Raw genomic sequence first — 25,738 nt, 5'->3', positions numbered from 1 at the left:
TGTGGAACGCACTCCCTTCAGATGTCAAGGGGAAAACAACTATCTGACTTTTAGAAGACATCTGAAGGCAGTCCTGTTTAGGGAAGTTATTAATGTTTGATGTTTTATTGTGTTTTTAATATTCTGTTGGTAGCCGCCCAGAGTGGCTGGGGAAACCTAGCCAGATGGGCAGGGTATAAATAATAAAATTATTGCAATTAATATTATTAATAATACTTTTAAATGATGAGAAAGCATCACTTACCCAAGAGTTCTCTTGGTGGGACTGCTCTATTGGAACCATTGCATGGAATGTTCTGATATGGGGCTGATGAGGTGGAGTTTACCCACAATTCAGGGGATGAATAATTGAAAGAAGATGTGTTACTATGGTCCTGAAGCTCTTTACACTGTCCAAGGCTATCTTGAGGAGCATTTATATCTTCAGAACAAGCCTGGGCTGAACTAGATGATATTCTTCTTTGGTACAACGGCCTGCCTGGTCCTCTTGGTTCATACTGCGTAGAAGAAAAGCAAAGAGGAGAAGAGAGGTCACTTGCATGGAACCTGTGGCAAATACCTCCTGTGATTCTCAGTACTTACATTCTGAAATCACTTTAACGGTAATACCATGAGAGTAGTGGTAGTTTAAATATTTGGTTTTGCGATAGTACAAAAATAGACAGAATGCAAGTAAATACCACTGAAATGTCTCAAGGTTAAATATTAATGGTGGCAGAAATAAATTATTTATTTAAATCCCATTGCAGTGTTCATCTACACCCCACAACCTCGGCAATGACTTATTGATTCCTAATCTCTCACTTTGTCTTGCAACCATTCTTTTTTGCTACTTCCAAGCTTGCCTTTTACAACTTCCCTCCAGGGTGCAATTGCGTGGAAGTATCTGCCAGTGGCAATTTCCTTCTATTTTCTTGGCAGTTTTGGCTCATCCATACTGGTTTAATTTATCCCATGAAAATAATTTCTAGGTAGCACAAAGCACACAACGTAACAAAATGCATTATTTTGTTTTGCGCACGCTTTTCATTTCCACACAGAGGCTTCTTTCCCTGAAATTTCTCTGTTCTACAGGAGAAGGTAAAGGAAGCAAAAGGAACATAGAAATAAAATGTGATTTTGCTTTGATGTCGTTTGTGGATAAGATAGCAGCTGAGGGCACAGGGGAATATTTTTGCTCAAAATATACTTGGCTAATTTTCAGTGACATTTCATGAACTTGTGACGCCTTGTTTTTCAAGTAACATGGGTTGATGTACTTGATTGCATAGCATTTTCATCTCCTTTGTGGTTTTGTCAGCTTAGAGCAACATGAAACAAATCATCCTTTTTCCTTTCTTTCTTTTTTAGTAATTGCTCTTTAAGGTTTACCTGAAGATTGATGATTTGGCAATTATGAGGTCTGGTGGTAGTTTCCAAATGTAAATGTTACCCAGCATATTGTTCAAGAGGGTACCTACCCTCCAAAATGGCTTTTGGAGAGGTAGCTGCAGAGGGGAGATGATGATGGGAAACTTTCCTTCCATGGATTTCCTTACATTAATTTATCTTAGGATCCAAGACAATATTGCCAGTTTTCAAATGTGTCCAGTCACATATTCAGGGAAATTTGGCTGTGTTGAAAACAGTCCAAAAATTTCATCTGGCCCAAAATAAGGGTGTGATATTATTAATGGAAACTGGCCGATAACAGCACATTCCACAAGGCCTTTGTTATCTCCATTGGCTTTCAGTCAATTGGCAAGTACACTTCAAAGTGCTTTTAAGCCCTTGTTGCTAGAATGCCTGAAGGATCATCTGCTCTCATATATACCTACTTGGCCCTTAAGATCTTCACTGGAGGCCTTCTCCAGATTCCCCGCCTAGTTAGCTGAAGCAAGAAGTTACAAGGAAGAGGGCCTTCTCCATTGTGACACCCTAGTTATAGAATACTCTCCAGAGAGAGACTACCTCATGGTTGTGGTGGGATCTTTCTAACTCAAGGTGAGCGCCTTCTTGTTCTTTCCTTTTAGTTATTAGAACTATCAAGTGCCCTCCCCTTTATTGGGTCATTGTAGTGTACTGATTGATTTTATGCCAAATGAATCCGATAGGCTTTGAGAAGGTTAAAGAGAACTATGGATTCAAGACCAGGTTTACAAATCAGCTGCACATTCAGACTGAATTCAGATTTAACTGTTTTAAATGTAAATTCCATCAACACTTCAGTACTGTGTTCTTTATCGAGGGGGGGGGGGACTAGACACGGACACAGGCCATGTTTACATGTGATGCTAAACTGCTGTTTAGTGTTCCTTGGATGAGCCCCAGCAAGTCTGAGTGACGCATCAGACTAGCACGTTGCCCATTCCAGCTGCTGCACAGCAGGACTTCACCAAAGTTTATTTTCAGTTTTAAAGAATCTTGGCTTAATATTACATCCAAACAAGGAATCCAAGCTTAGAACAACTCTTCTAAGTTTCATTACAAGCCAATAATAAATTATGCAGCTGGCTTGTTAAACTAACCATTGTTTTATCTGAACCAGGATCCATGTTTTGAATGGATCAAATGGATCACTTAGTCAAGATCCTTTAAAAATGGATCTACGCTCAGCTGAAGTGAAGAGGGGAGGGATGCAAGAATCAGTGCATTTAAAGATACTCTCATACTATACTATACCAAACGCTTATAGGAAAAGAATTTAAAAAAACAAGTGCCAGAGGAATAGAAATGCTGCATATCTTTTTCATGAAAATTTAGTTAACTGGGGCCTGTTCTGTAAAATCCGAAAAGCTAGCAATGACACCAGTAGTTTCCCAAACTTCGTTCAAAGGCATCACACTTACAACTTGCAATGTGCAAGTGTACAATTAGCATCTTTTCTTCAAAGAGTCTTTTCATTGCAAACTATGTGAGATCTGCACATTAATCTGTTAAAATAAGTTAGAATGTGACTGAAAGCCTTCAGCTAAAAAGTTTAATAAGTGCAAGGCAGTTAGTATTTCAGGACCAGAGGATTCTTTTAACACAGATTTCTACAGACCTATCTTGCCAAGGATTTATTCACATAAATAAAGAGTTCCCTAAAAATGTATACTCATTTGGCTATCTCAAAATGGGAAGGGACACGGGATTTTCATCTCTAGCAATATTTTCATTCAAATCCCAAACGTCTTTTGCCTTCCCTCCCGGCACAAGGTGACAATGCCCTAGGGAAAGAAGTGAACTGAACGAGAAAGGAGAGGAACTTCCAAACCATTCATTCCTCAGAAAAGAGAATTTTTGTATATTTCATCCAAGACATGAAGCACTTGCTGATAAGTGAAAATTAAGGGCAAGAAAACATATTAGGGATGTTCCAGAAGAAACAACTATAGACATGGTGGCACATTTGGCGGGTATGGGCAACTGGGGTATAACAAATGGGCCTCACAGGATTGGAGGGAGGGGGGAGCTGCATGTGACCCATAGGCTAGTCATCTGTAGATTAGGAAGAAGGGACTTATGCACCTTGACTTGGTGAGGGAGGATGCCACTTTCTGTTCTGTCACTGGCAGTAAAATGCCCTTCTAATGTGACTTCAGTCTCTGTAAAAAGCAATCTTTTATTTTATTAAGAATCAAAATACCTAAGCTTTTGAGTATTAGAAGGCAAAAAAACCAAAACAGTAGTGTCTTTTTTATTTCGAAGAGCCCGATTCTAAACATAAAAGCAAATATTTATGTGCAGAAGATTTGTTCCTATGTCTGTCAATCAGCAATTTCTTGGTCCCCAACTGTGTTTCTGAAAGAGCCTGAAATTAATAGTATTCGTAGCAGTTATTTTCCTAGTTCGCCCAGATCAGTATGTATCTTAAATGTTTTTCCCCTTTATGGCTGATGCGGAGTCCCCAGATGAGGTGCAAAACAGAGATTTAAGGTTATTATAATAATAACAACTCGGCATCAAAACAGCACAGAGATGTTCTGGCATTTATGATCACAAGCTGTGGTCCTGATAATTTTCTTTGGTTCTAATCAGCACAATTAGAATTCATCATAATGGCACAGCATCTCATTCTACAGTGTATGCCAAGTCCATGAAAAACCTCTGCAACCTTCATTAGCACATAGTTCCTAAATACTAAAACACACATGCTGCAATTCATCACCCTCCTCAAAGTAAGCAAGAGCAATGGGAAGAGTATAGAGTACAGTCATACCTTGGTTCTCGAACAGCTTAGTTGACGAACAAATTGGCTCCCAAAGACCAACAACCCAGAAATAACTGTTATGGTTTCCAAACATTTTTCAGAAGCTGAACATCCAACACGGCTTCTGCTGGAGTGCAGGAAGCTCTTGCAGCCAATTGTAAGCCGCGCCTTGGTTTGCGAATGGTTTCGGGAGTCAAACTGACTTCCGGAATAGATTAAGTTTGAGAACCAAGGTACCACTGTACTAGAGGCTCCCATAATCCTCCAGTGGTAGCAATACCACTGCACAGAAGTGGTATATTAATTTTACCGAACCTGAACGATAAGGATAATACTGGGGAATCTAGTTGAACTGGTCGTCAGTGGCATGCACCTAGATATAATTATGTAGTCATAGCCAGCTTCCATTCAGTTATCCATCTCTTGCCTTGCTCATGACCCTTGGAATCTGGATTTCTAGGCCTTGTTGGCTGCTGAGCCTCTAAGGCTGTTGGCTTGAATAAAAGACCTTTTCCTTGCTTTCAAGTAAGAGTCACTGTCATTGTGTTTTGGGATGGGAGCTTGTCAATAATAAAACAACCACAGTGGGGGGTTAGACAGAAAGAAGGCAAGAGGAAAAGAAAACAGCTACAGTGGTACCTCGGGTTAAGTACTTAATTTGTTCCGGAGGTCCGTACTTAACCTGAACTGTTCTTAACCTAAAGCACCACTTTAGCTAATGGGGCCTCCTGCTGCTGCTGCGCCGCCGGAGCCCAATTTCTGTTCTTAACCTGAAGCAAAGTTCTTAACCTGAAGCAGTATTTCTGGGTTAGCGGAGTGTGTAACCTGAAGCGTATGTAACCTGAAACGTATGTAACCCGAGGTACCACTGTATCAGTATTCTTCTACCACTAGAAGCAGATTGCTATAATAGGCAAGTTCTGCCACAGTTCTCAAGCTTCCTCAAGCCTTATGTGACCAGAAGAATATATTTGAATTTAATTTCGCTTTTCCACGCAGAGCTCCAGTGAAATGGTCCTTCCGTGACTCAAAGATGTTTCACATGCAGAAGTACATCTTTGAACCTAACCTCACTTTTATTTGTTAATCGTACATTATCCAAACAAATGTGTTTTATATTTCTGCCAGGACATGCTCAATTAGGGCTTGAATGCACAGATCAAAGGGATGTGCTTTATGATTCAAACTGGGGGCTGATCCTCACTAATAAGATATTGACCCATGTAACATGTCTTGATGGTATGTTTTGTTTTAGCTTAATGGTTTGAGCTATATTAAATCTGGATATTCTTTTGAAATAGTAAATTGATTTGAAATAATGTATGATGCATATACTCTTAATAAATAAGATATTAGTTTGCTAATTTCTACAAGTTTCATTCATCCGGACACATATCCAAAACCAGAACTGGAAGAAGAAATTAAATTGTATATGTGAGGGTAGCTTTTCATATCCTGAAAACAATAATCACTATCCAGCAATCCTAGGAGACGTGTATTAAAGATAAAAATATAGTAACTGTTCATAATGAAATTAAAGTGACAGCAGCTGGTGTAAAACCCTCAACAGTGGAATCCAGAAAATGATACAAGACCTTGCCTAGAAGGGAAGTTCTCTTTCTGCACATAACTGTGGCATTACGGGAAGTCCTGCTTCTTTTCTCTGGCATTCTGGGAAGTCTCGCTTCCAAGCTTTTCTCTGCTGTTCTAAATAACAACCTGTTCTAAATACCAAGACATTCCCTTATTTCCCTAGGATGCTCAGTTCATCTTAAGTTTATGAAAACACTATGACCTGTTCTTAATGCATAGCTGACCACATTTACGGAACTCGATTGTTATGTTCTTTCATGTTATGATCAATCATTAGTAATTGTTTTAGTCATGCTATATTAATCATTAGTTATAATTTAATTAGGAGGTTTCATGCCTGACTAGTTCTGTGCTCCCTTTCCCAGCCTTTAATCTATTGGTGATTAATGCCTATAGGTAACCCTTGCCTTGTACTTGTGTTAACTAATCAGCAACAAGTTCCTTTGTGTTTGTATCAACCAATCAGCAACGAGCACACCTGTGGCAATGTTTGTAATATTCAATAAAAGAGAGTTCTCGGGGCTTGCTCCAGAGACGCCTCTCACATGACACCTGCTACTCGTCTGTCGTGATTTCATTCCAACATTGCCAGTAGCCATCTATTACGCTGACTCCCTTTTTTTTAATCAGCTTGCATTTGCTACTATTAAATCTAGTTACTATTCACTCTAAACAGGAAGTAAGCATGACCAACCTACCTCTTCTAAGCTGTGCAGCGAAGAAGCAGACACTGCTCGCGAAGTGAGGGAGTTGAATGGTTCCTGACCAACTGTGTGCTGATGGTTCTGTATTTGGATAAAAGGGTTCTGCTGCGATCTATGAGGCAATGGAGGTATACCGTAATGAAAGCCTTGCCCCATTAGATGACTCTGGTGTAGATTAGCATAAGTCCATGATCCATCAGGCTGCAGGTATTTCAGGGAAGGGGGGTTTATGTGTTCCGATGGCATTGAGAAAGGGGGATTGTACATTTGAGGCAGATGCTGCTGAAATGCTGGGTTGTTAGATACTTCAATGTCTCTGTTCTCTGAGAAGTTAGGAAAGTGGCCACTGTGGTTTGAATTGCACGAAGGGGAAGGGAGCGCTGGTGGGCTTCTGGATTGTACTTGTCTATATTGCAAAAGTCTCGACTGAGGTGGCGGCATTTCAACTAGGTCCCTGCTTTCATGTTGATCGCGGTGTGATAGTTCTCGGAGAAAATCCTGGAGCCTACGTTAAGAAAATAATTATTGCTCAGATTAGAAATGAAAGGAGTGTAAAATGTTATCGCATTCAAGAGAAATGGCAGCATTACAGTGGTACCTCGGTTCCAGAACGCCTCCGTTGTCGTACGCTTCAGTTTTTGAACGGTGAAAACCGAGAAGTAAATGCTTCCGTTTTTGAGTGTTTTTTGGAACTCAAACGTGAGACACGGCTTCCGCTGACTGCAAGAAGCTCTTGCAACCAATGGGAAGCCACGCCTCAGTTTTCGAACGTTTCGGAAGCCAAACGGGCTTCTGGAACAGATTACGTTCGAGAACCGAGGTACCACTGTACAAGGATCACAATACAATCTACATTTAAATGTAGTTATCAAAAAAATCTGGACCCGGATCTGGGGGCGTGCATAGGTTTTTTAAAGCTTTTTTTCAGAAATTCTGAACAATGAAAAAGAAAAACAGTATCAAAAGCAGAAAAACAGTCTTAAAGCAGTGGGTGGAACCATTAGAAATCTAGACAATAACTTGTAAGGCATTTCTTGTTTAACTGAAAAACTGCAATATGTTTAGGCCAATACAAACTGTCTGTGCTGGGGTTATACAACACTTCTACGAAGTAGCACAACCTCCACTTTCACATGAGAAACCACATGTTTGAAAGTGCCCCCACAAAACATATCCAGCTGCTAAATCCAACCTTTCATTGGAGGTAGTGATTTTCACACGAAGCATGAAACAACTCACTCTGTGAAAACTCCCAAGGATGTTACCAAAACCAAAATTAGAACCATAACATTTTTTTAAAATAAAAAAAAATAAAAAGGGGTGAAGGCATAGTGCAGTTGCTTTATGGGAAGAAAAGTACAGACTCTGCAGTGGTAATCCAAATACAGATTGTAGCTGAGTATGAATGGTAAGAGACTGGCTTGCTTTATATGTATACAAATGCATAACAAGTATTCCCTTTCTCTTTGTTTATCCTTTTTTTGCTTCCAAAGGTTCAATTTGCAAACCCTCTATGGATTGTCAACCCATCTGTTTGATATTACCTGGCCTAAGCTCTTGAGACATAAAGGCTGCGAATAAAAAAATTATTCTAGTAAATTTCAACAACGCTCCTTTTCACAGGGCAAGTGAAGTTGATGCTTTCTTTAATGACCCGCAAAGTTGTTGTAGTTGGCATCTGCCTGCAAAGCTATCTCAATCTTATCTTATCTACTATTTATAATGTGCAAATGGCAGAAATTCTGATATATCTCAGCAATATATTGTTTTCAGTGCCAGGAGACTTTTAACATGTTACTACTGTACTGTAGTATCCAACGCCATAAAAGAACCACCATTATTCTTAATGTGAACATTTGGGGTGCTACTATAAAGAATGACAGGCTGGATGCTGTGTACAGTGGTATCTTGGTTTCCGAATGCCTCTGTAGTAGAACATTTCGGAACTCTAACGTCTCGGTTTTTGAACGTGCCTCGGAACTCGAACAGAAAATGCGGCTTCCATTTTGAATTTTCTGTATTGAGGCTTCTGTTCTGAGAATTCCGCTTTCGGTTTTTGAATGTTTCGGAATTGGAATGGACTTCCGAAATGGATTATGTTCAAAAACCGAGGTACCACTGTACTGAGACATCACTCTTCTCCCGGTCTGATTCTTATTTAATCCTTGCCCCTCCCCAGTGCTCATGGTTCAAGTGCTCACTGTCAAAACCATGTTTGTGAAGAGAGCCACAGCACTCTCAGCCCTTTTTTGAAGTCAATCCCATTCAAGCTAGGCACCTGAAATGAGCCTCCTAGAACTGGACCCTAAGAATTAAGAGTTTCTGGATTCCAGGAACAACTTGGATACCTCCTTGTAGCATGGAATAGGCCAAGTGGACCCTTTCACCTCTAAGGCAGAATGAAAAGTGCCCATGTCCCATTTCCACCTAAATGCTACACTGTGAGAATTCTTTCCACAATTACCTTGAATACGTTGCCTCAGTTTCATCTTCTACATTGTTGGCAAGTTTCCAGTTTGCCCTAACTGGCTGCTGATGCAATCCAATTGGCTGCTGAGAAAGGTGGGATAAGTGAGGATGGTGATGGTGAGAATAAGGAATATTGCCCTGACTGAGATAGGCGTTATGCTCATTCCATTGCTGTAGTCTTGCTTGCTGTTGCCTTAAGGTTTCCAAAGCTAAATTTCCATGAATACGATCTGCAAAACATTTTTGGGGGGAAAATTACCCAGCTTCTGTACTGAAGATGCTTATGTCAGAAAACTTCATTTCACAATATCATATGGCAATTGTACAAACAATATCAAAACACCTTTGGTACCAAGTTTGCTTCTTGTGGTACCTTTGACATAGTACTACACTGAAATATATCTTACCTGCCCTGTGTCTTGTTAGGGCAAGGCAATATCTGGTTTTCAGCATCGTGATACCTCACCAGCATTGTGATATGCCAATATATCACAGTGTCTGAAATAAGAATGGAGCTATGTAGAGGCATTGGCCGGCTTCATGGTTTCCCCCACATTGTGATTTTTGCATAGCACACACACACGCATCATGATTTGCGATATATTGCCAGGTCAAAAATTACGTAAACAATACGATGTGGACTTCGAACCAGTTTGGGACAATATATCAATATATCGCCGAACCCGAAAGTCTGTTTACATAAATGTGATTCTACACGTCTGAGACACAGTAATAATCTAAAATATAATATTACTAACACAGCGTACAAAAGGGGTCTCAGCATCTCTTTATTTTACAGTAATCTCTCACAGGGCCAGTTCAAAATGAGCATACTCTCTCCCACCCTTCCCTAGTGTATGTGTTAGCTTAAGCACTTTGACTGCAGTCTATTTTATGCATGGATTATTTAAAAGCAGTACATTTTTTAAACCACTTGCTATATTTGAAATGTGGTTTAATTAGTGGATGGAGCAATAAATGCCAATTTTCCCTTTGCACAGTAGGCTAGATTCTACACACAGGCACAAACCCCTCTCTATCCTCCCTCTAGGCAAGCAACAGGCATGAGCAGAGTAGAAGGACACATTTCAGACAGGCAAAGACACTCAAGGAGGATGGAGACCAGAACCAGCAGGAGGTGTGGCCTGGGGAGGTCCATATATAGAGGCTTGGCACGTGAGGCCCAGGGCCTAAGGTTCTCCCACCCACGATTTGAACCATTTATAATCCACCTTTCCTCAGTGAGCTCAAGCCAGCTAGCACAGCAAGTTCAAACAATAACTCAACCATTTTAAAGAAGAGTAGGCTAATAATGATAACTACAACAAAGTACTCGAAAACTGTAGAACAGTTAAGATTTAAAAATACACCCACATACACACAAAGCTCATAAAAAATAGTGTAGCCACAGCAACTGAAATCACTTGAGAATGAGAGCAACCATTTAGGGCCCATTTGTGGCCAGTAGTGAGGGGATAAGGTCATTCTACCGAAAACAACAAACGAACCCCAAACATAAGCATAGTTTTCAGTTTAGAACAACTGTGTCCCATTTCGGTCTTTGAAACATGGCGGCAATACCTACCTAATTGCTCTCCTATAGGCATCCCTGGAGGATTCTCTTCAATGAAGTGGTTCAAGTGAGGTGGCAACATTGGGTTGTGCTGCGCAATGGGTCTCAGAGGGTTACCGACTTCTTGTAACAGAGATGGAGGGTGTTGCTCTGAAATCACAGTGTCTACTACACCAGGGGAATGAGGTCTGTGTGGGACTGGGTTTTTGAAGAACGACTGGTTGGGGCCCGTTTGATAGGCTGGGGAAAGCTGTGAGGGTGTCTGCAGTGGCTGCTGATTTAAATGATTATGCTGTTGGGCTATCTGGTTCTGCTGTGGATCCATTTGGTTTTGCTGCTCAGACAAATGATTCTGCTGTTGACTCAAAGGGTTCTGCGGTTGTGGTAAAGGGTATGGCTGCCTTGGAATCTGGGGCAGGTGCTGGAAGTGGCGATTAGGAACAGCGTACTGAGCATGTGGAGGGGTGAGGTGGAGATTCAGCTGCCGGGGGTTAAGATTATCTTTGCGGTGAAATTTAGAATTAGGATAAGCAGCGCTGGGACGCAACTCCGGGCTTCTATTTTGGGAATTTGCTTCTAAGTCAACCTGGAGAAAATTACACAAATTACTTTGAGTTAAAAATCATTTAAGAAAACATAGCCAACAAAATCCCTGCAAGCTGTATGACTGTACCAAGCAAATTACTTTTAACACTTTAATTACTTTCACACTGAATTAGGCATGTGAAATCTAACGAAGGTGGGAAGAACAAGGCCGTAAGTGAAGAAAGAGCACCGTAAAACTTATATATTCTCTTCTTTATTGTGTAACTAAAAACACATTTCACTGATAATTCTACTTGACTTGAAACTGCCTACGTGTATTTTGTGAATCTGAACATTTTTCTATGCTATTTTTTTTAAATAACTACTATGGTAATTATATGTTACAAAGACCAGCGGCAGTTGTGCCCTTCTAGTTTTAAACTATGGGTGGTATTCAGCTAACTAGTCCCACTAGCAGAATCCTTCACTGAAAAGTTTGCACTGAGTGAAGAATTGCCATAGTGCTATATTGAATTCCTTCCTTAACATCCAGACCTTCTCATCACTGAAATCCACCCCAGCAACTACTTTTTGTAATATAAATGAATAACCAGCTGCTTGCTTGTGATCATATTTAACTTAGTTAGAGACAAACAACTGTCAGGTTCCATGCTTTTTACCTGTGCTTTTAGACAAAAGGACCAAATATATAATCAAAATGCAATTATCTATCTGCAAGACTTAAACAATTTGCTTTAGGTCGTCCCACTCAGTTAATGACTTTGTTCCTAAGAGTCTATTCTCCCACCTTTTCCATCTGACAATATTCTTCTGGGGGCTGGGGAAGATGAGGCTTATTTGAATTACTCATACAAGTGTGAGTATTTACTTCCTCAATAAGTTGAAAGGTTAATTAAAATACTGAAATGTATTAGATTGGATAGAGACCAACTATTCCACAAATGAATGGGTGCTTTCTCTTTGAGGAAGTGAGTTGGATCCATCAGAGGCGCCTCATGCTCAGGGCATTGGACTATTCTAGAGGATCCCTCAAACTTTCAGAGCAAATTGGGAGCAGAGCTGCAGGAGCATTCGCCAATTACTTCTAAAATCAGTAAGTCTCGTGGTTGGGCAAGCACAAATATTTTGGACATGATTTAGTGTTGTTTTTTAATTTAAAAAAATCAGCACTAAGTAATAGGGAACTAAAACATAGATAAAAAATAACAGCACAGAAAAGTTAAAGAATAGCAACTGTCAAAATTCTTGGTAACCTTTTTTTTAATGCTAGCAAGTTCTAAAGAGCAGCCTACAAAACCTTTCTAGTCTGGACTCATTATATATCTGATGTAAATTCTGTAAGGCACGGAAGGCCAATTTTGTAATGGAGAGAATCCTGAAACATCCCACTTTTTCAAACATAGATCAGCCAATTAAGTAGGATGTATTATATAGAATGCTGAAGTTCTCCGTAGAAAAAGGGAGTCACCTGCCTGTTCTCCATGCAAGAATTCCTCTGCTGAATCAAAAGCCTTCCATGGATGGAAAGAACCTTATGGCCATCAAAAGTGAAGTCTATAGCCAACACATTACTGATTTGTTATCCCTAGTGTCCTACCTCTTCTATGAATTGATTCATCTGGGATGACCTCCTTTCTGTCACTTCATGTGTTATGGGAAATAACTAGTAGCCCATATAAGAAGACAAGAAAGAAAAATAAAGACCACACACCTGTTTGGCTTCCATGGGTTTCTTCTCAGGTGTCCGGATTTTATTGAGTTCAGGTCCAGCACTAGGTTCATTTTTACCTAAATATATAAAATACTTACTTACCAAAAACAAAATTAAAGCATTCTCATAGCTCAGATAGGATGATACCCACCCATGGACGCATTAAGGAATGATGGTATTTTATCTTCTCTTGTTGCTGAAGCTGATAATCATTAAAGAACTCTGGTGTTTTATATTCTCCTGCTGCTATTAATCATATACAGTATTTCGTATTCCAGAACATAATTATCCTTACACTTGAGTTTTATAAGACAATGCATAGGTGACAATTCAGAAAAGCTAAGAAACCTTTTGGGGTCATGTGCTTGACCCATTTCAGTACACGAATCCCCGAAGAAGACCATCTGTGATCCCTGTTTCATCCATATACACATGGTTCCTGTTAATATCCCTAGCCACTACATAGTTGAGGATTTGAGAAACTGAAGAAAAGTTCAGGTCAATTTTTTTCCCCATTTCTCCATGAGCTGGAACAGAGATGACTACCTCATTCTCCTAATTATGTAGCAATTACTCATTAGCATAAGCCTCTGGCTCCTGTAACTTTAATACAGAGAGATAGGAAAGACAAAATGTTTTCACATTTTCTTACTGCTCTAAGATTTCCATGCTTTGTAAGATCATATTAAGAAAACAGATTAATTTCTTAGCATGGTTTGAAATTAGGAGGCTGGAATTCTATTTGTCTGTAGATTTAGGAGCAAAAGATATTATTAGTATGAGTTGTTCAAGATGAGTTTTTGTAGATGCTTTCCCTTTAAAATCTTTTTGATTTTAAGTTTTTCAGAAATCCTTCTATCAGTGCGCAAACAAAGCTGTACTTTCCTGCCCTCTCCCTGCCAGGCAATACTCTAAACATACCCTGTATGCCATGATAAATTGGTCAATTGCCTGCCCTAGACAGAGCTGAAATCCCGCTGAAAAGGAAGGTCCTGAATCTGGGGGTACTTCTAGATTCTAGATTATTACTGGAGGCAGAGGCCACAGCTGCCAGAAGTGTGTTTTATCAGCTTCAGCTGCAGTCGCTTCCGGACCAGGATATACCAACTAGAGAGGTCCGTGCATTAGTGAATTCACGAAAGTGCACAATTGCAGCTCCTTTCTCTGTAAGAAAATCTGCTGCAAGATGATCATAAGTACATTTTGGGATCAGGCAAAGGACTCATCTAGGCAGCATCCTGTTCTCACAGTGGCCAAGGAGATGCATATTTGAAGGCTGCAAGCAGGACCTAGAATCATAGAATCATAGAATCATAGAGTTGGAAGAGACCACAAGGGCCATCGAGTCCAACCCCCTGCCAAGCAGGAAACACCATCAGAGCACTCCTGACATATGGTTGTCAAGCCTCTGCTTAAAGACCTCCAAAGAGTGCAAGAGCCCCTAGCGCCTTCACTTCTGAAACCTTTAACTCTTTTAAACTAGTTGCTTACCTTTTATTCAGGACTTCAAACATTATTTTTAAAAGTTCACAATGCTAAGTTTCATCTGCAGGAAAAACTAGCCTTGAAGTTTACTTGCTCGTTCTTTGGTGCTTGGTGATATATTGAGTAAATAAAGAATTAAATCTGACTTGTGTGAAAATAGAGGCCTCTTGTGCTTCTTAAATTATAATAAATTGGTGGTATTTAGCACCTTTCACAGACAAACCCAAATCAGAGTTCAGGGACAGACATTTTCTTCAGAGAGACAGAAGATTGTGTTCAGTGAATTTCACAATATTTCCTTTATCCTCCCCCAGCTACACTATTAAAAGTTCAGGAAATTTAACTTCCCCGTTCAAATGTATTTTTCCAGTGTATTCTGTCCTCTTCCACTATGGAAATTACTATGGAAGAAATTAAGGGTGGCACGTCATATTTGCTTCTGGAATTATCCTTGCTTTCATGAATCTAAATTAAGTTTCTTCTCTTGACTATATCCATGAACTAGTTAGTGTCCAATTAACTTTTGAATAACATCTTTGCCAGGCATAACACTGTGACAGCTCATATGTCTATGATATTGGGGGATACAGGAAGCTTTTCAGTTATGCACCTCAGTACCCTGAGCTCTCAACACATGGATAACTCTGCTTTTCAGAGATTTAATGAGGCAGATTTTTGAGCTGCATAGCTTTAAGGGAAGTCATCCTAACAGCACAAATGGAATCAGAGCAATTTCAATTTCGATACAGCGCTCAGTCCTTCAGCATTAAAAAGCTGTCTTGCTCTGAAATAGATTTTATGCTAATGATATTATGGAGTTTTGTGCTTATTGTTTCATAATGGATATGTCAGATTTGTTTTTCCAGTTTGAGCCAAAGCCTGCATTTTGGAAGGCAATGGAGCTACCAACATGGGCACGGCAAGCGCTATTTGTCATTTTTATTTAGAAGTGGTTACTTTATGCAATTTTCATAATAATGTATCTACTGTAATCCAGTGGCGCTGGTGTGCTCATGGCACCTCTGATGCCCCAACAAATGGCTGATGCACACATGCAGCGAGTATCAGGGAACATTATGCAACAACAGAGAATCCCACTGCTCATGTAGTTTATTTTCCAACTCACAAACAGGGCAGCAGTGCATGTCTATGTGCACATCATAGCCCCAGTGATCATTCATGGCCATTATCTGACATTTGGGGACATTTTTATACCACTGTCCTAAAAAAAAAAAAACCTCTGAAAAGATACTTAGGTTACAATTCTGAGAATGATATGCATTGCTAAATTAATTACTGTTCTAATGGTGCTGATGGATCCTGTCCGTAAGAAATGATTGAGGAGTATATTGCAGCAGCTATACTTCTGCTGAAGGCCTGCTACAGGATTTCAAGGCTCACTCTGTATATAATGGGACACCTTCCTGCAACATGCCACCATTTGCTGATTTTTCCTTTCCCTGTTGTATTACAGGGGAATGTAGAGCCACTAAATTTATTTCATGTTGCAGCTTGGAATTATTTTTTTTTTTTTAAAGATTATCCATCTCATACCACCTTGATGCTGCTGAAAGAGTACACTGGTACCTTGGTTGTCAAACTTAATCTTTTCAAAAACCAGGGCGTGGCTTCCAATTGGCTGCAGGAGCTTCTTGCACTCGATCGGAAGCCGCATAAGCCGCATCGGACATTTGGCTTCTGAAAAACGTTCGCAAACCAAAACACTCACTTCCAGGTTTGCAGCGTTCGGGAGGCGATTTGTTCGGGAGCCAAGCCATTCAACAACCAAGCTACCACTGTAGTGTTATTTCTGGACAAAAGGATAGCAGCTGCTTAAACTTGAACAGGGGTGGAGAACCCATGGTCTGCAAGCCAGAGATGGCCCACTTCAACCGACTCCCTGGGTTCCCTCCAGTAGGGAGCAGCTGACAGAGGAAAGGGCACTGATGTTGTACAAAGAATGTGAATGCAGCTTCCATCTCTGCAATAAGACCATAGAAGTGAGGCCAAATGGCCGCTAGTCAGCATCCTGCTCTCACAGTGGCCAATCAGATGCCATGGGGAAACTCACAAGTGACACCTGAGCACAACAGCACTCTCCTCTCTGCTGTGATTTCCAGCAACAGGCATTCAGAAGCATACCGCTTCTGACTGTGCAGGTAGAACATATCCATGGGGGTTAATGGCCACTGATAGCCTTATCCTTCATCAATTTGTCTAATCCCCCTTTAAAACCTTCCATACTAATTCATTAGACAGCCATCCTCCCATAAACTATAAGATATGACAACATATTATATGCCAGTCTTCACTGGAGTATATTTAAGTAAAGCTGAAAATTCCACGTCCCCCAGAATTAGCAAAGTATTTAAGGATGAAGTGTACCAAGGTGGAAGCACGTTGCCCCGCTTAAGAATTTGAAAAACAAAAACTTACTGCTTCGATTTTGTTCAAGTTGCTCTTTATCTGAATGTTGAAGCTGCTGTTGCCCTATACTAACGGGTGAGTGATGTCCAAGACCATAGGGTATAGGAGACCCACGTCCATGTGCTTGTAACATATTCACATTATATGCCATGGCTGCTTGATGAGTAATGATTCGAGGGTCAACTGCAAACCTACTCTGATATCCTGTCCATGGTACCTATGTGATAAATAAATATGAACAGTATTGTTTACATCTTTGTAAGAATGCACACTTGGAAAAATATACAGTGCCAGGGAAAACAGAGGATCCATTTAATCTCCCAAAATAACTAGCACAAACGAATGGGGGGGTGTACTTTCAAAAGTCAAAGGGCACGTTTTGAAATGGCAAACTCATTTGGTAACCTAATATAGTGGTACCTTGGTTCCCGAACAGCTTGGCTCCTGAACAAATCAGCTCCTGAACATCGCAAACCCGGAAGTAAGTGTTCCAGTTTGTGAACGTATTTTGGAAGACAAATGTCTGTTTCAGCTGTCGACACTGTTTCCGGCGCCAATCAGCCAAACAGAAGTTCCGCCTTGGTTTGCGAATGTTTTGGAAGTCAAACGGACTTCCAGAATGGATAGAGTTCGGGAACCTACGTACCACTGCACAAGCAAGCATTCTTCAAATCAACAAACCTCAATAGTGGAGGAGTGGCAAGTCCAGAGGCCCTGATCTACCTCAGTTACCTCCAAGGGCATTTACCCCAGCCTAGCTGCCACTCACATTTACAAGCCTGCACCCACTTCTTCCAATATGGCAGGTTTGGGGACTGCTCCCTTATGGCATTTTCCCTGCCTCTCAAAACTGTTGATCCTGGTCTGGTTGTTTCTCTGGGAGACGTATCCTTGGTTCACTGGCTCTCACTGCCCTTGCTAATAAGGTAAAGGTAAAGGGACCCCTGACTGTTAGGTCCAGTCGCAAACAACTCTGGGGTTGTGGCGCTCATCTCGCTTTATTGGCCGAGGGAGCCGGAGTACAGCTTCCAGGTCAAGTGGCCAGCATGACTAAGCCGCTTCTGGCGAACCAGAGCAGCACACGGAAACGCCGTTTACCTTCCTGCCGGAGCGGTACCTATTTATCTACTTGCACTCTGACGTGCTTTCGAACTGCTAGGTAGGCAGGAGCAGGGACCGAACAATGGGAGCTCACCCCATCACAGGGATTTGAACTGCTGACCTTCTGATCAGCAAGCCCTAGGCTCTGTGGTTTAGACCACAGCGCCACCCGCGCCTCGCCCTTGCTAATAAAGGTGCCTTAATATTGAGTCAGACCACTGGGCCCATCTAACTCAGTCGTGTTCTCTCCCAGCCCTACTTTGAGATGCCAGGGATTGAAGCTGGAGTTTCCAGTATGCAAATCATGCGCTCTGCCACCAGCCTGTGCAGCTCTTCCCTTCCTACACATCCGAGCAACCTTAAGGGAGATTTTTATACCACTGTGTGCCATTTGCCGCCGCTGTTTTACTTCTGGCTAGGTCAGTCATAACACAAGTAGCGCAGCCCCTAACAGAATCCAAATTACAGTTTTATTTAATTGATTGAAATAATTTTACCCCACTCTTCAGTCAAACAAAGGCTCTTGGAGCAGGCTGCCGATCAACAAAAGCAAGGCAATCCCTGCTCTCAGGCTTACAGTCAAAAAGGTGAAGTTGTCCACTTCTGAACCAGATGATGTATGGGCTGATATATATGGCAGTGAAGTGGTACAGCTGTAAACAATCTGGTTAGTATATAGGGAAGCCAGGATTTGGAACCCATGCTCTCTCTTCCCACAGCCTAAAATGGGTTTCGGATCCTGGTTTAAGGATACTTTTAGTCAGTGCTTTTTTCTGGGGGGACGCAGGGGGATGCATACCCCTAAACGTTTTGTGAATCTAAGTTTGGCCTCATTGAGGGGCAGTTTTTCAATATGAGTAGGAAAATGAGAGTACCCCTACATATTTTTTTTTAGAAAAAAAGCACAGCTTTTGGTTAGCCTTGACTTTGGTTCATATTGTTGAAGAGCAACTACAACAGTGGGAGGTTACATACCAGAGGGTAGCTTACTGTCTTTTAACCATGGTTAACAAACCAACAGCATTACATCTACATTGGCCCCTAATGATAGTAGACAAAAACGTTCACTGAAGATTTGCTTTAAAATATTCTTTCAATCTTATTAAATGGTGGTTTAAAAATCTTTTGAAACTTTCAAAGATGGACTTTAGTCTTGAATCATCTGTTCCTTAAAATTAAAATCAGAAGAACCACAAATAATTGTGAATATATTTCTTTGTGTGATATCTCGCCAAGTATAAAGACACAGGTAGTAATAATGTATAAGCCCATCCACCTAACAGCCTTTTAACATCGCATTTAAATAAAATACAAATATTTGATTATTTTTGTTTGATATTAATAGAAAGCAAGATTGCATTACAAAGATGCAGCTGCTAAGCTTCATATTTCATTTAACTGCAACCATTAAATGCTGCCTTCTGGTAACCTAGTTAGGGGGAAAAACTGCATCTAAGATGAATGGAAGCCAATGGTCTTGCTATGTTAAAGAAAAATGGTACCAGATGGACTGAGCAGGAATATCTCCAAATAGAAGTTCCTAGCAAGCCCCAAAATAGAAGTCATGAACAGGATTTCACAAACAGCCATCAAATGGAGTGTGCATTTTATACAAACACAGAGCAATCTTGATTTACTTATCCTTGTCCTTTTGAAAACCAGGAGTGTCAGACCTCTCCCTATGCGGGCATGGGGGCACCAAAGCAAGGGAAGAAACAGGAAAATATTATAGGTGCTTGGCCTCAAGTATATAGATGGAACAGGAACAGAAATGTTTAAGGCATCCCCAGGAGGCAAATTGGGGGCAGCCCATTTGGTGCCATTTTTCAACTCCTGAAACAGTGCGGGGAAGGGGTTGACCATGGCAGGGGCTTCATGTCTGTTTTCTCTTCCTCTAAAAGCTGCTGACTCTGCCACTGGCTCCCAGAGAGCTGATGAAAAAGTCTCATAACAAAAAGTTAACATGGCTCTGTTTTTGTTAACAAAAAATATTATAAAGGATCATCTAGACTGAACCATGGTTAGGCAAACTAAGGCCCGGGGGCCGGATCCGGCCCAATTGCCTTCTCAATCTGGCCCACGGATCAGCGTGTTTTTACATGAGTAGAATGTGTCCTCTTATTTAAAATGGATCTCTGGGTTATTTGTGGGGCATAGGAATTTGTTCACTCCCCCCTTTCAAAATATAGTCCTGCCCCCTACAAGGTCTGAGGGACAGTGGACCAGCCCCCTGCTGAAAAAGTTTGCTGATCCCTGCACAGGAGACTGCAGTCCTATGCCCATTGCAAAGTAAACCTTGTTAAGTTCAATTAAGGGGTGACAAATTCATACTAGATCATGGGTAGGCAAACTAAGGCCCGGGGGCCGGATCCGGGAATCAGCATGTTTTTACATGAGTAGAATGTGCCCTTTTATTTAAAATGCATCTCTGGGTTATTAGTGGGGCATAGGAATTCATTCATTTCCCCCCAAAAAATATAGTCCGGCCCACCACATGGTCTGAGGGACAGTGGACCGGCCCTCTGCTGAAAAAGTTTGCTGACCCCTGGTCTGAACAGAATGACCTCCTAAATGTTTTCAGTTACTGTTATATTAAAACAAAGTAAAATTTATTGGTTAAACAATTGGCCTTAGAAGGGTTTTGCTATGAGCACAGCCCTGAGCAGAAAATCTGGCAGCTCTGTTTGCAGCTTGTAACCTCATTGTGCCTTGGGCACTACCTAAGTAGTTCTAACTTTGAAGAATGTGGTGGTTAATTAACACTTTCTATGAATATATATGCGCATTGTAATATTTCCCCAAAAAACCCTGAACAAGCATTTTCAAATTAAAGAGGATGTCATCAACATGAAAGGGTATACTTACGGGCAAAGGCACAGGCATGAGCATATTTCCTCCATAAACAGCAGGTACATAAAGAATGCTTGTCCCCGTGTGAGGATCTATCCTTTGAACTGGACTAGGAGATTTCCCAAGGTTGGGATGAGGCCCAGAGGGAGGGGGAGGAGGGGGAGGAGGAGTATAGGCTCTGATAGGATTTCCAATTAAAACAGAAGGATTGGGCTGAACTGGAAAATAAACAAAAAAAATCCAACATGGATGTGAAGGTTAAGGGCTGTCAATACTTTCCCCAATACTTTGTCAATATTTGCCCAATACTTTGTAGGAAAAGTAGGTTCCTGTTGGAAATACAGCTGGCATTTCAGCGAGGTCTTTATTTTCTCATGTGTACAGAGTTTATAGAATTAGCTACACTATTATGTGGACTTTAATAATCAAGCTAGATTTGAAACCCTGTTTTTTCCATCAAAGCCTTCTGGTCTTCTATTGTCATATTCTTTGATAGTATTTTCATTTTCTGCTGTTTAATCTTAAAACCTGCTAATATACCAAGCTCTTTTCAATCTTTTTTCTTCTCTCTCTCTCTCTTTCCTTTTCGTCATGTTTTTATCTAACTTAAATTAATGTTAGACAAAAAAGACATCTGAGATTAAGTTTTGTATTTCTTTTTATAAAGTCTAATAAAATTATTACAGTGGTGCCCCGCAAGATGAATGCCTCGCAAGACGGAAAACTCGCTAGACGAAAGAGTTTTCCGTTTTGGAGGTGCTTCGCAAAACAAATCTCCTATGGGCTTGCTTTGCAAGACGAAAATGTCTTGCGAGTTCCTGCGGGGTTTTCTCCTCCCCCCCCCTTTTTCTAAGCCGCTAAGCCGCTTATCCGCTTATCTGCTAAGACGATAAGTCGCTAAAAGCCGCTAAAAGCCGCTAATCCGTCAATGGGCTTGCTTTGCAAGACGAAAAAACCGCTAGACAAAGAGACTCACAGAACGGATTATTTTCGTCTTGCGAGGCACCACTGTATTAATGAGGATAATAAATAATAATAATAATAATAATAATAATAATAATAATAATAATAATAAAGATAACTGGGCCACGCTAGTAACCACCAGGTTTAAACAAGGCCATAAATCAATATGCTTGACATAAACACTAAAACACACTGATAGCCTATTCAGATTTTATCCTTCCTCACTAGAAGGATCTCTGAGAAAGACAGAAAGGGTCTTGATCCCAGTCATTCCCCACTCCTCCCTCTGTAAACACATTGCAAGAGGAAACAAATTGAGGGGTTCCTCTATTATCTGTGTTCTGGATCTCCACCAATCCTGGGAAATTAAAATTCCTTCAGTTTTCTTTCTGAGAATCAGGGAAGATGCCTCAAATGCTATGGGATATTTCATCTGGTCACTAATTCCTTATCCCCACAGGGAGGGAGGGAGGGAGTATGGAAGCACAACACTTCCTTATGACAATCCATGAGGAACATTCCAAACAGGTCCATAGATCCTTATTCTGAGATCCCTCCCTCTCACCACCCAAAAACATTGATTTCCACTGAGAAAATAAGCAGATTTGAAACCAATCAACTATGATCCCCACCAACAATAGTTCATCAGGTACTTACCAATTCCATCACTTTGAAAATGGTCGTTCTGATTATGGTGGTGGCCTTTCACCTTAAAAAAAAAAAAAGCGATAAAGTCATTCTAGCTATATAGCTTAGTTTAAAATGAATTATAAAGATTGTATCCAGCTGTATCTCCCTGCTTATGGAGAGTTGTGGACTTGAGATATCAATATTAATTTCTATAAAGCACACAGAGGCTCAATAAGTGATAGAAGCTATACGTATTACACAAAAATGAAAGAATAAAAATGAAATAGGTCACAAGCTTGCAACTGAGAAATTGATATTTTCTAAATAAACTAGAAACTAGTGTGATAAATTAGAAAATTTAGCCTTTTGAATGCACAAGTGATTAAGCGAACTCGAAGGTGAAACTAGTATATCATGAAACATTTAGTTCTGCTTCAGTAAGAACTAGGTAACTATAACACTAGACAAGAAATAATACTGACTTGGGCTTTCCTCCAAAGTGAATTAATTAGATTTTATTAATTAAATGAGATAATTATATTATTCAGGAAGAACCTCAAAAGACAAAACTTCTGACAAAACTTCAAAAGTTCTGATAAATATTTAGAATCTACCCAATGCTAAGGGGTCAAGGTTAGAGATAACTGTACAAAATTTTATTTATTGTCCTTATATGTTGCAATTTGGTTCAAGTTCCTGCTATGCCACAATGCTTGTTGGGTGATCTCAGTCAGACACTATATTTTAACCTAACATTTCATAGGACTGTGGGGTGCCCTGAGGATTATACAAAAATTTCATAAATGTATAAGTAAATCCATACAAACTCATGCAATCATTTTAGAAACTGAAGAGAAAATTCCATGTGCTCAATTTAATATCTCAGAGACAACAGAGAGCACAGCCAGCCCAATCTCTCAGGTAATACATGAAAGAACAATAACACGTATCTAACTGAACACTGTTGTAAAATATTCTCCCAATTATATGAGCAGACATATCTACTATTATTCACTTTCTGAGCATATTTACAGACTACAGCTGAATATGTGCAGATGGCAAGACAAACCAATGGCCAAATAGTATAATCTTGGGTGCCTATGTCAGAGGCGGCTCAAATATAGAAGTCAGAGATCATGATGCAACTAACCTCAGATCCATAGCCATCTTCTAAATAAGCAATATATCTGCTGTTCATAGATAATAGTGTAGAAGATACTGACGCCTGCTTATCAATATGTGGCCAAGCATCAAATGTGAAAACTCACTGATGCTTAAGAACATGAACTTCCCAGGAAAAAGGCAAATTCTATCCAATTTTGCAGCAATCTGAACAAATTAATCAGTACTCTGCCTATAGACAGGTGAACTACAAATAAAACGGATTAAGAAAAAATTATAAACTGTTTCACTACCTATTAGACAAAGACAATGGTTTGTTAGTATTCAGAAACTAAGAAAGCAAATGATATTTTCAAAGACCAGACACTAAAACATTATTTAATCTGGTATTGTGATTTCTTTACACATGTATGGTTTACTTAACAACTTTTTCCATAAGAGAGACTTTGACATTTGTTTTGCCACGTTTATCACAGTCACTTTAAAATAGCTTTATTTCCAAATGTAAACAGCAAGTCTGTGAACAAATGGATTTGAAAGCCTGCCTTGTTTCATTGTTTAATCTGCATCTAGCACTGCACCACCTGGTGATTTTTTTTAATGCAGTTTTGCTCTTCAAAATAGCCTTGCAGAGTTCTATGCCTGTGGTCTCGCAGCGATTTCTGGATCAAATAGACTTATTTTAAAAGTGAGTAAAAGTGTTTTTATTTTTAACCCACCATGCTCTGACTTTTAGCTACATTCAGCTTGATTCTTTCTGACTTGCTGACTGCAGCTACAAAGAAATATTTTGGGATAAATTATTCTACAATTCATATTACAAATATTTCACTGTGTTTAGATTTGCTACACATTTATAAGTAGGTCACTACTACCTGGGCCAAGATAGTCTCTTTTGATTGTAGATTACTACCTGGCACACGTCTTTCACTCTTCTTTGGTACCTGAGTGCAGCAACATTTAAAGTAGGGTTTTGCAAACTTGGGTCTCCAGCTATTTTTGGACTACAATTCCCATCATCCCTGACCACTGGTCCTGCTAGTTAGGGATGATAGGAACTATAGTCCAACAATAGCTGGAGAACCAAGTTTGGAAAACCCTGGTTTAAAGCACTGGCTTGCCTTTCCAGGAATTAGAACACTAATTAAAACTAAAGCCCTACTCTGACTCTTATGGTAGTGACACCCTGGCAGGTTATCTGGTTAATGTAGGATTGGAGATTTATATATAAGACTAGACACCACAAGATGGTTTCTATGAATACAGTGGTACCTCAGGTTACATACGTTTCAGGTTACAGACTCCCCTAACCCAGAAATAGTGCTTCAGGTTAAGAACTTTGCTTCAGGATGAGAACAGAAATTGGGCTCCGCCGGCGCGGCAGCAGCAGGAGGCCCCATTAGCTAAAGTGGTGCTTCAGGTTCAGAACAGTTTCAGGTTAAGTACGGACCTCCGGAACGAATTAAGTACGGTACTTAACCTGAGGTATCACTGTACCTTCCATTTAAACACAGACTTATTCTTTCACTACTCTGGCTCCAAGCTTTTCTTCTTGTTTCTTCAAATCTAAAATATATTACAGTATACAGTAACAGCATGGCTTTTACACAAACCCAGAAGGCTAGTTAACAGACTTAATCAACCTACTGCAAGTTTCCCACTTGTAACACAAGTCTAGATATGGGAAGGGGCATTCATGGGTATAGGAGAACTAAACCATGCATCTTGCCAATCCTATTAATACCCCTGCCCTGCATTCTCTGTTATTGCAGAAAATATTTTTGTGTAGATAACATCCAAGTTTGGCTCTCAGATTCTATGTTAAAATTCAGGTATACTAACAACTTGAAAGCTTATCATTTAGCATGTACTTTTCGTGTACTGTTTCTCTGTCAATGAGAAAAGAAAGAAAATAGGTCTGTGGGAAGATTGTAGGTTTCAGCAGCTAATTTCATGACTAACTGTACCCTTTAAAATAATTTTCTTTGCGTCTCAGAAAACCAGTTTTTATTATGTTACAATGCATGTCAGAAATATTATGAGATTCTATCTTCTAATTAAAAACCAACATGACAAAGTTCCAACTTGTACACCTTACTGAAACTTCTGCAGAAATGGAAATTGTATTAATATGGACCTTGAAAATGAAGAGCAATCTTTGGACATGCAGTTTCCTAGCATTATTTCAAAGCATTATTAATAGGTTTTAAAACCTTCATTATATTACAGAAAATAATGAATTTTGATAAATGAGTATTTCTAAATATAATAACTCTTTTTGAAAGGTTCACAAAAGATATTCCTTTCTGCGCTATCAAATAAAATCTAAAAAATGTAAATGAAAAACAGTATGAATTTGAAGTTTTCATGTAGATGTTAACTTGTGACAA

The 25,738-nt window shown here is 40.0% G+C and overlaps 1 protein-coding gene across 6 annotated transcripts in view; it reads right to left on the bottom strand.

The window, feature by feature from the left end:
- The window catches only part of HELZ (helicase with zinc finger), a 122,662-nt gene that overhangs the window by 9,331 nt on the left and 87,593 nt on the right, over positions 1–25,738 (bottom strand). For all 6 annotated transcript variants that reach the window (XM_083489786.1, XM_083489784.1, XM_083489789.1 and 3 more), the window contains 8 exons: positions 22,254–22,305; positions 20,649–20,851; positions 16,692–16,899; positions 12,771–12,847; positions 10,526–11,099; positions 8,936–9,170; positions 6,466–6,976; positions 245–497 (listed from right to left, as the gene is read on the bottom strand). In XM_083489786.1, the coding sequence (XP_083345912.1) occupies positions 245–497; positions 6,466–6,976; positions 8,936–9,170; positions 10,526–11,099; positions 12,771–12,847; positions 16,692–16,899; positions 20,649–20,851; positions 22,254–22,305 (2,113 nt within the window). The remainder of the gene's footprint in view (positions 1–244; positions 498–6,465; positions 6,977–8,935; positions 9,171–10,525; positions 11,100–12,770; positions 12,848–16,691; positions 16,900–20,648; positions 20,852–22,253; positions 22,306–25,738) is intronic.

The sequence above is a fragment of the Podarcis liolepis genome (assembly GCF_965112155.1).
Source record: "Podarcis liolepis genome assembly, chromosome: 2".
In the NCBI taxonomy this organism is placed as follows: domain Eukaryota; kingdom Metazoa; phylum Chordata; class Lepidosauria; order Squamata; family Lacertidae; genus Podarcis; species Podarcis liolepis.
Note: the sequence above shows the minus strand (reverse complement) of the source record. Positions and strands in the feature narration are given on the sequence as shown.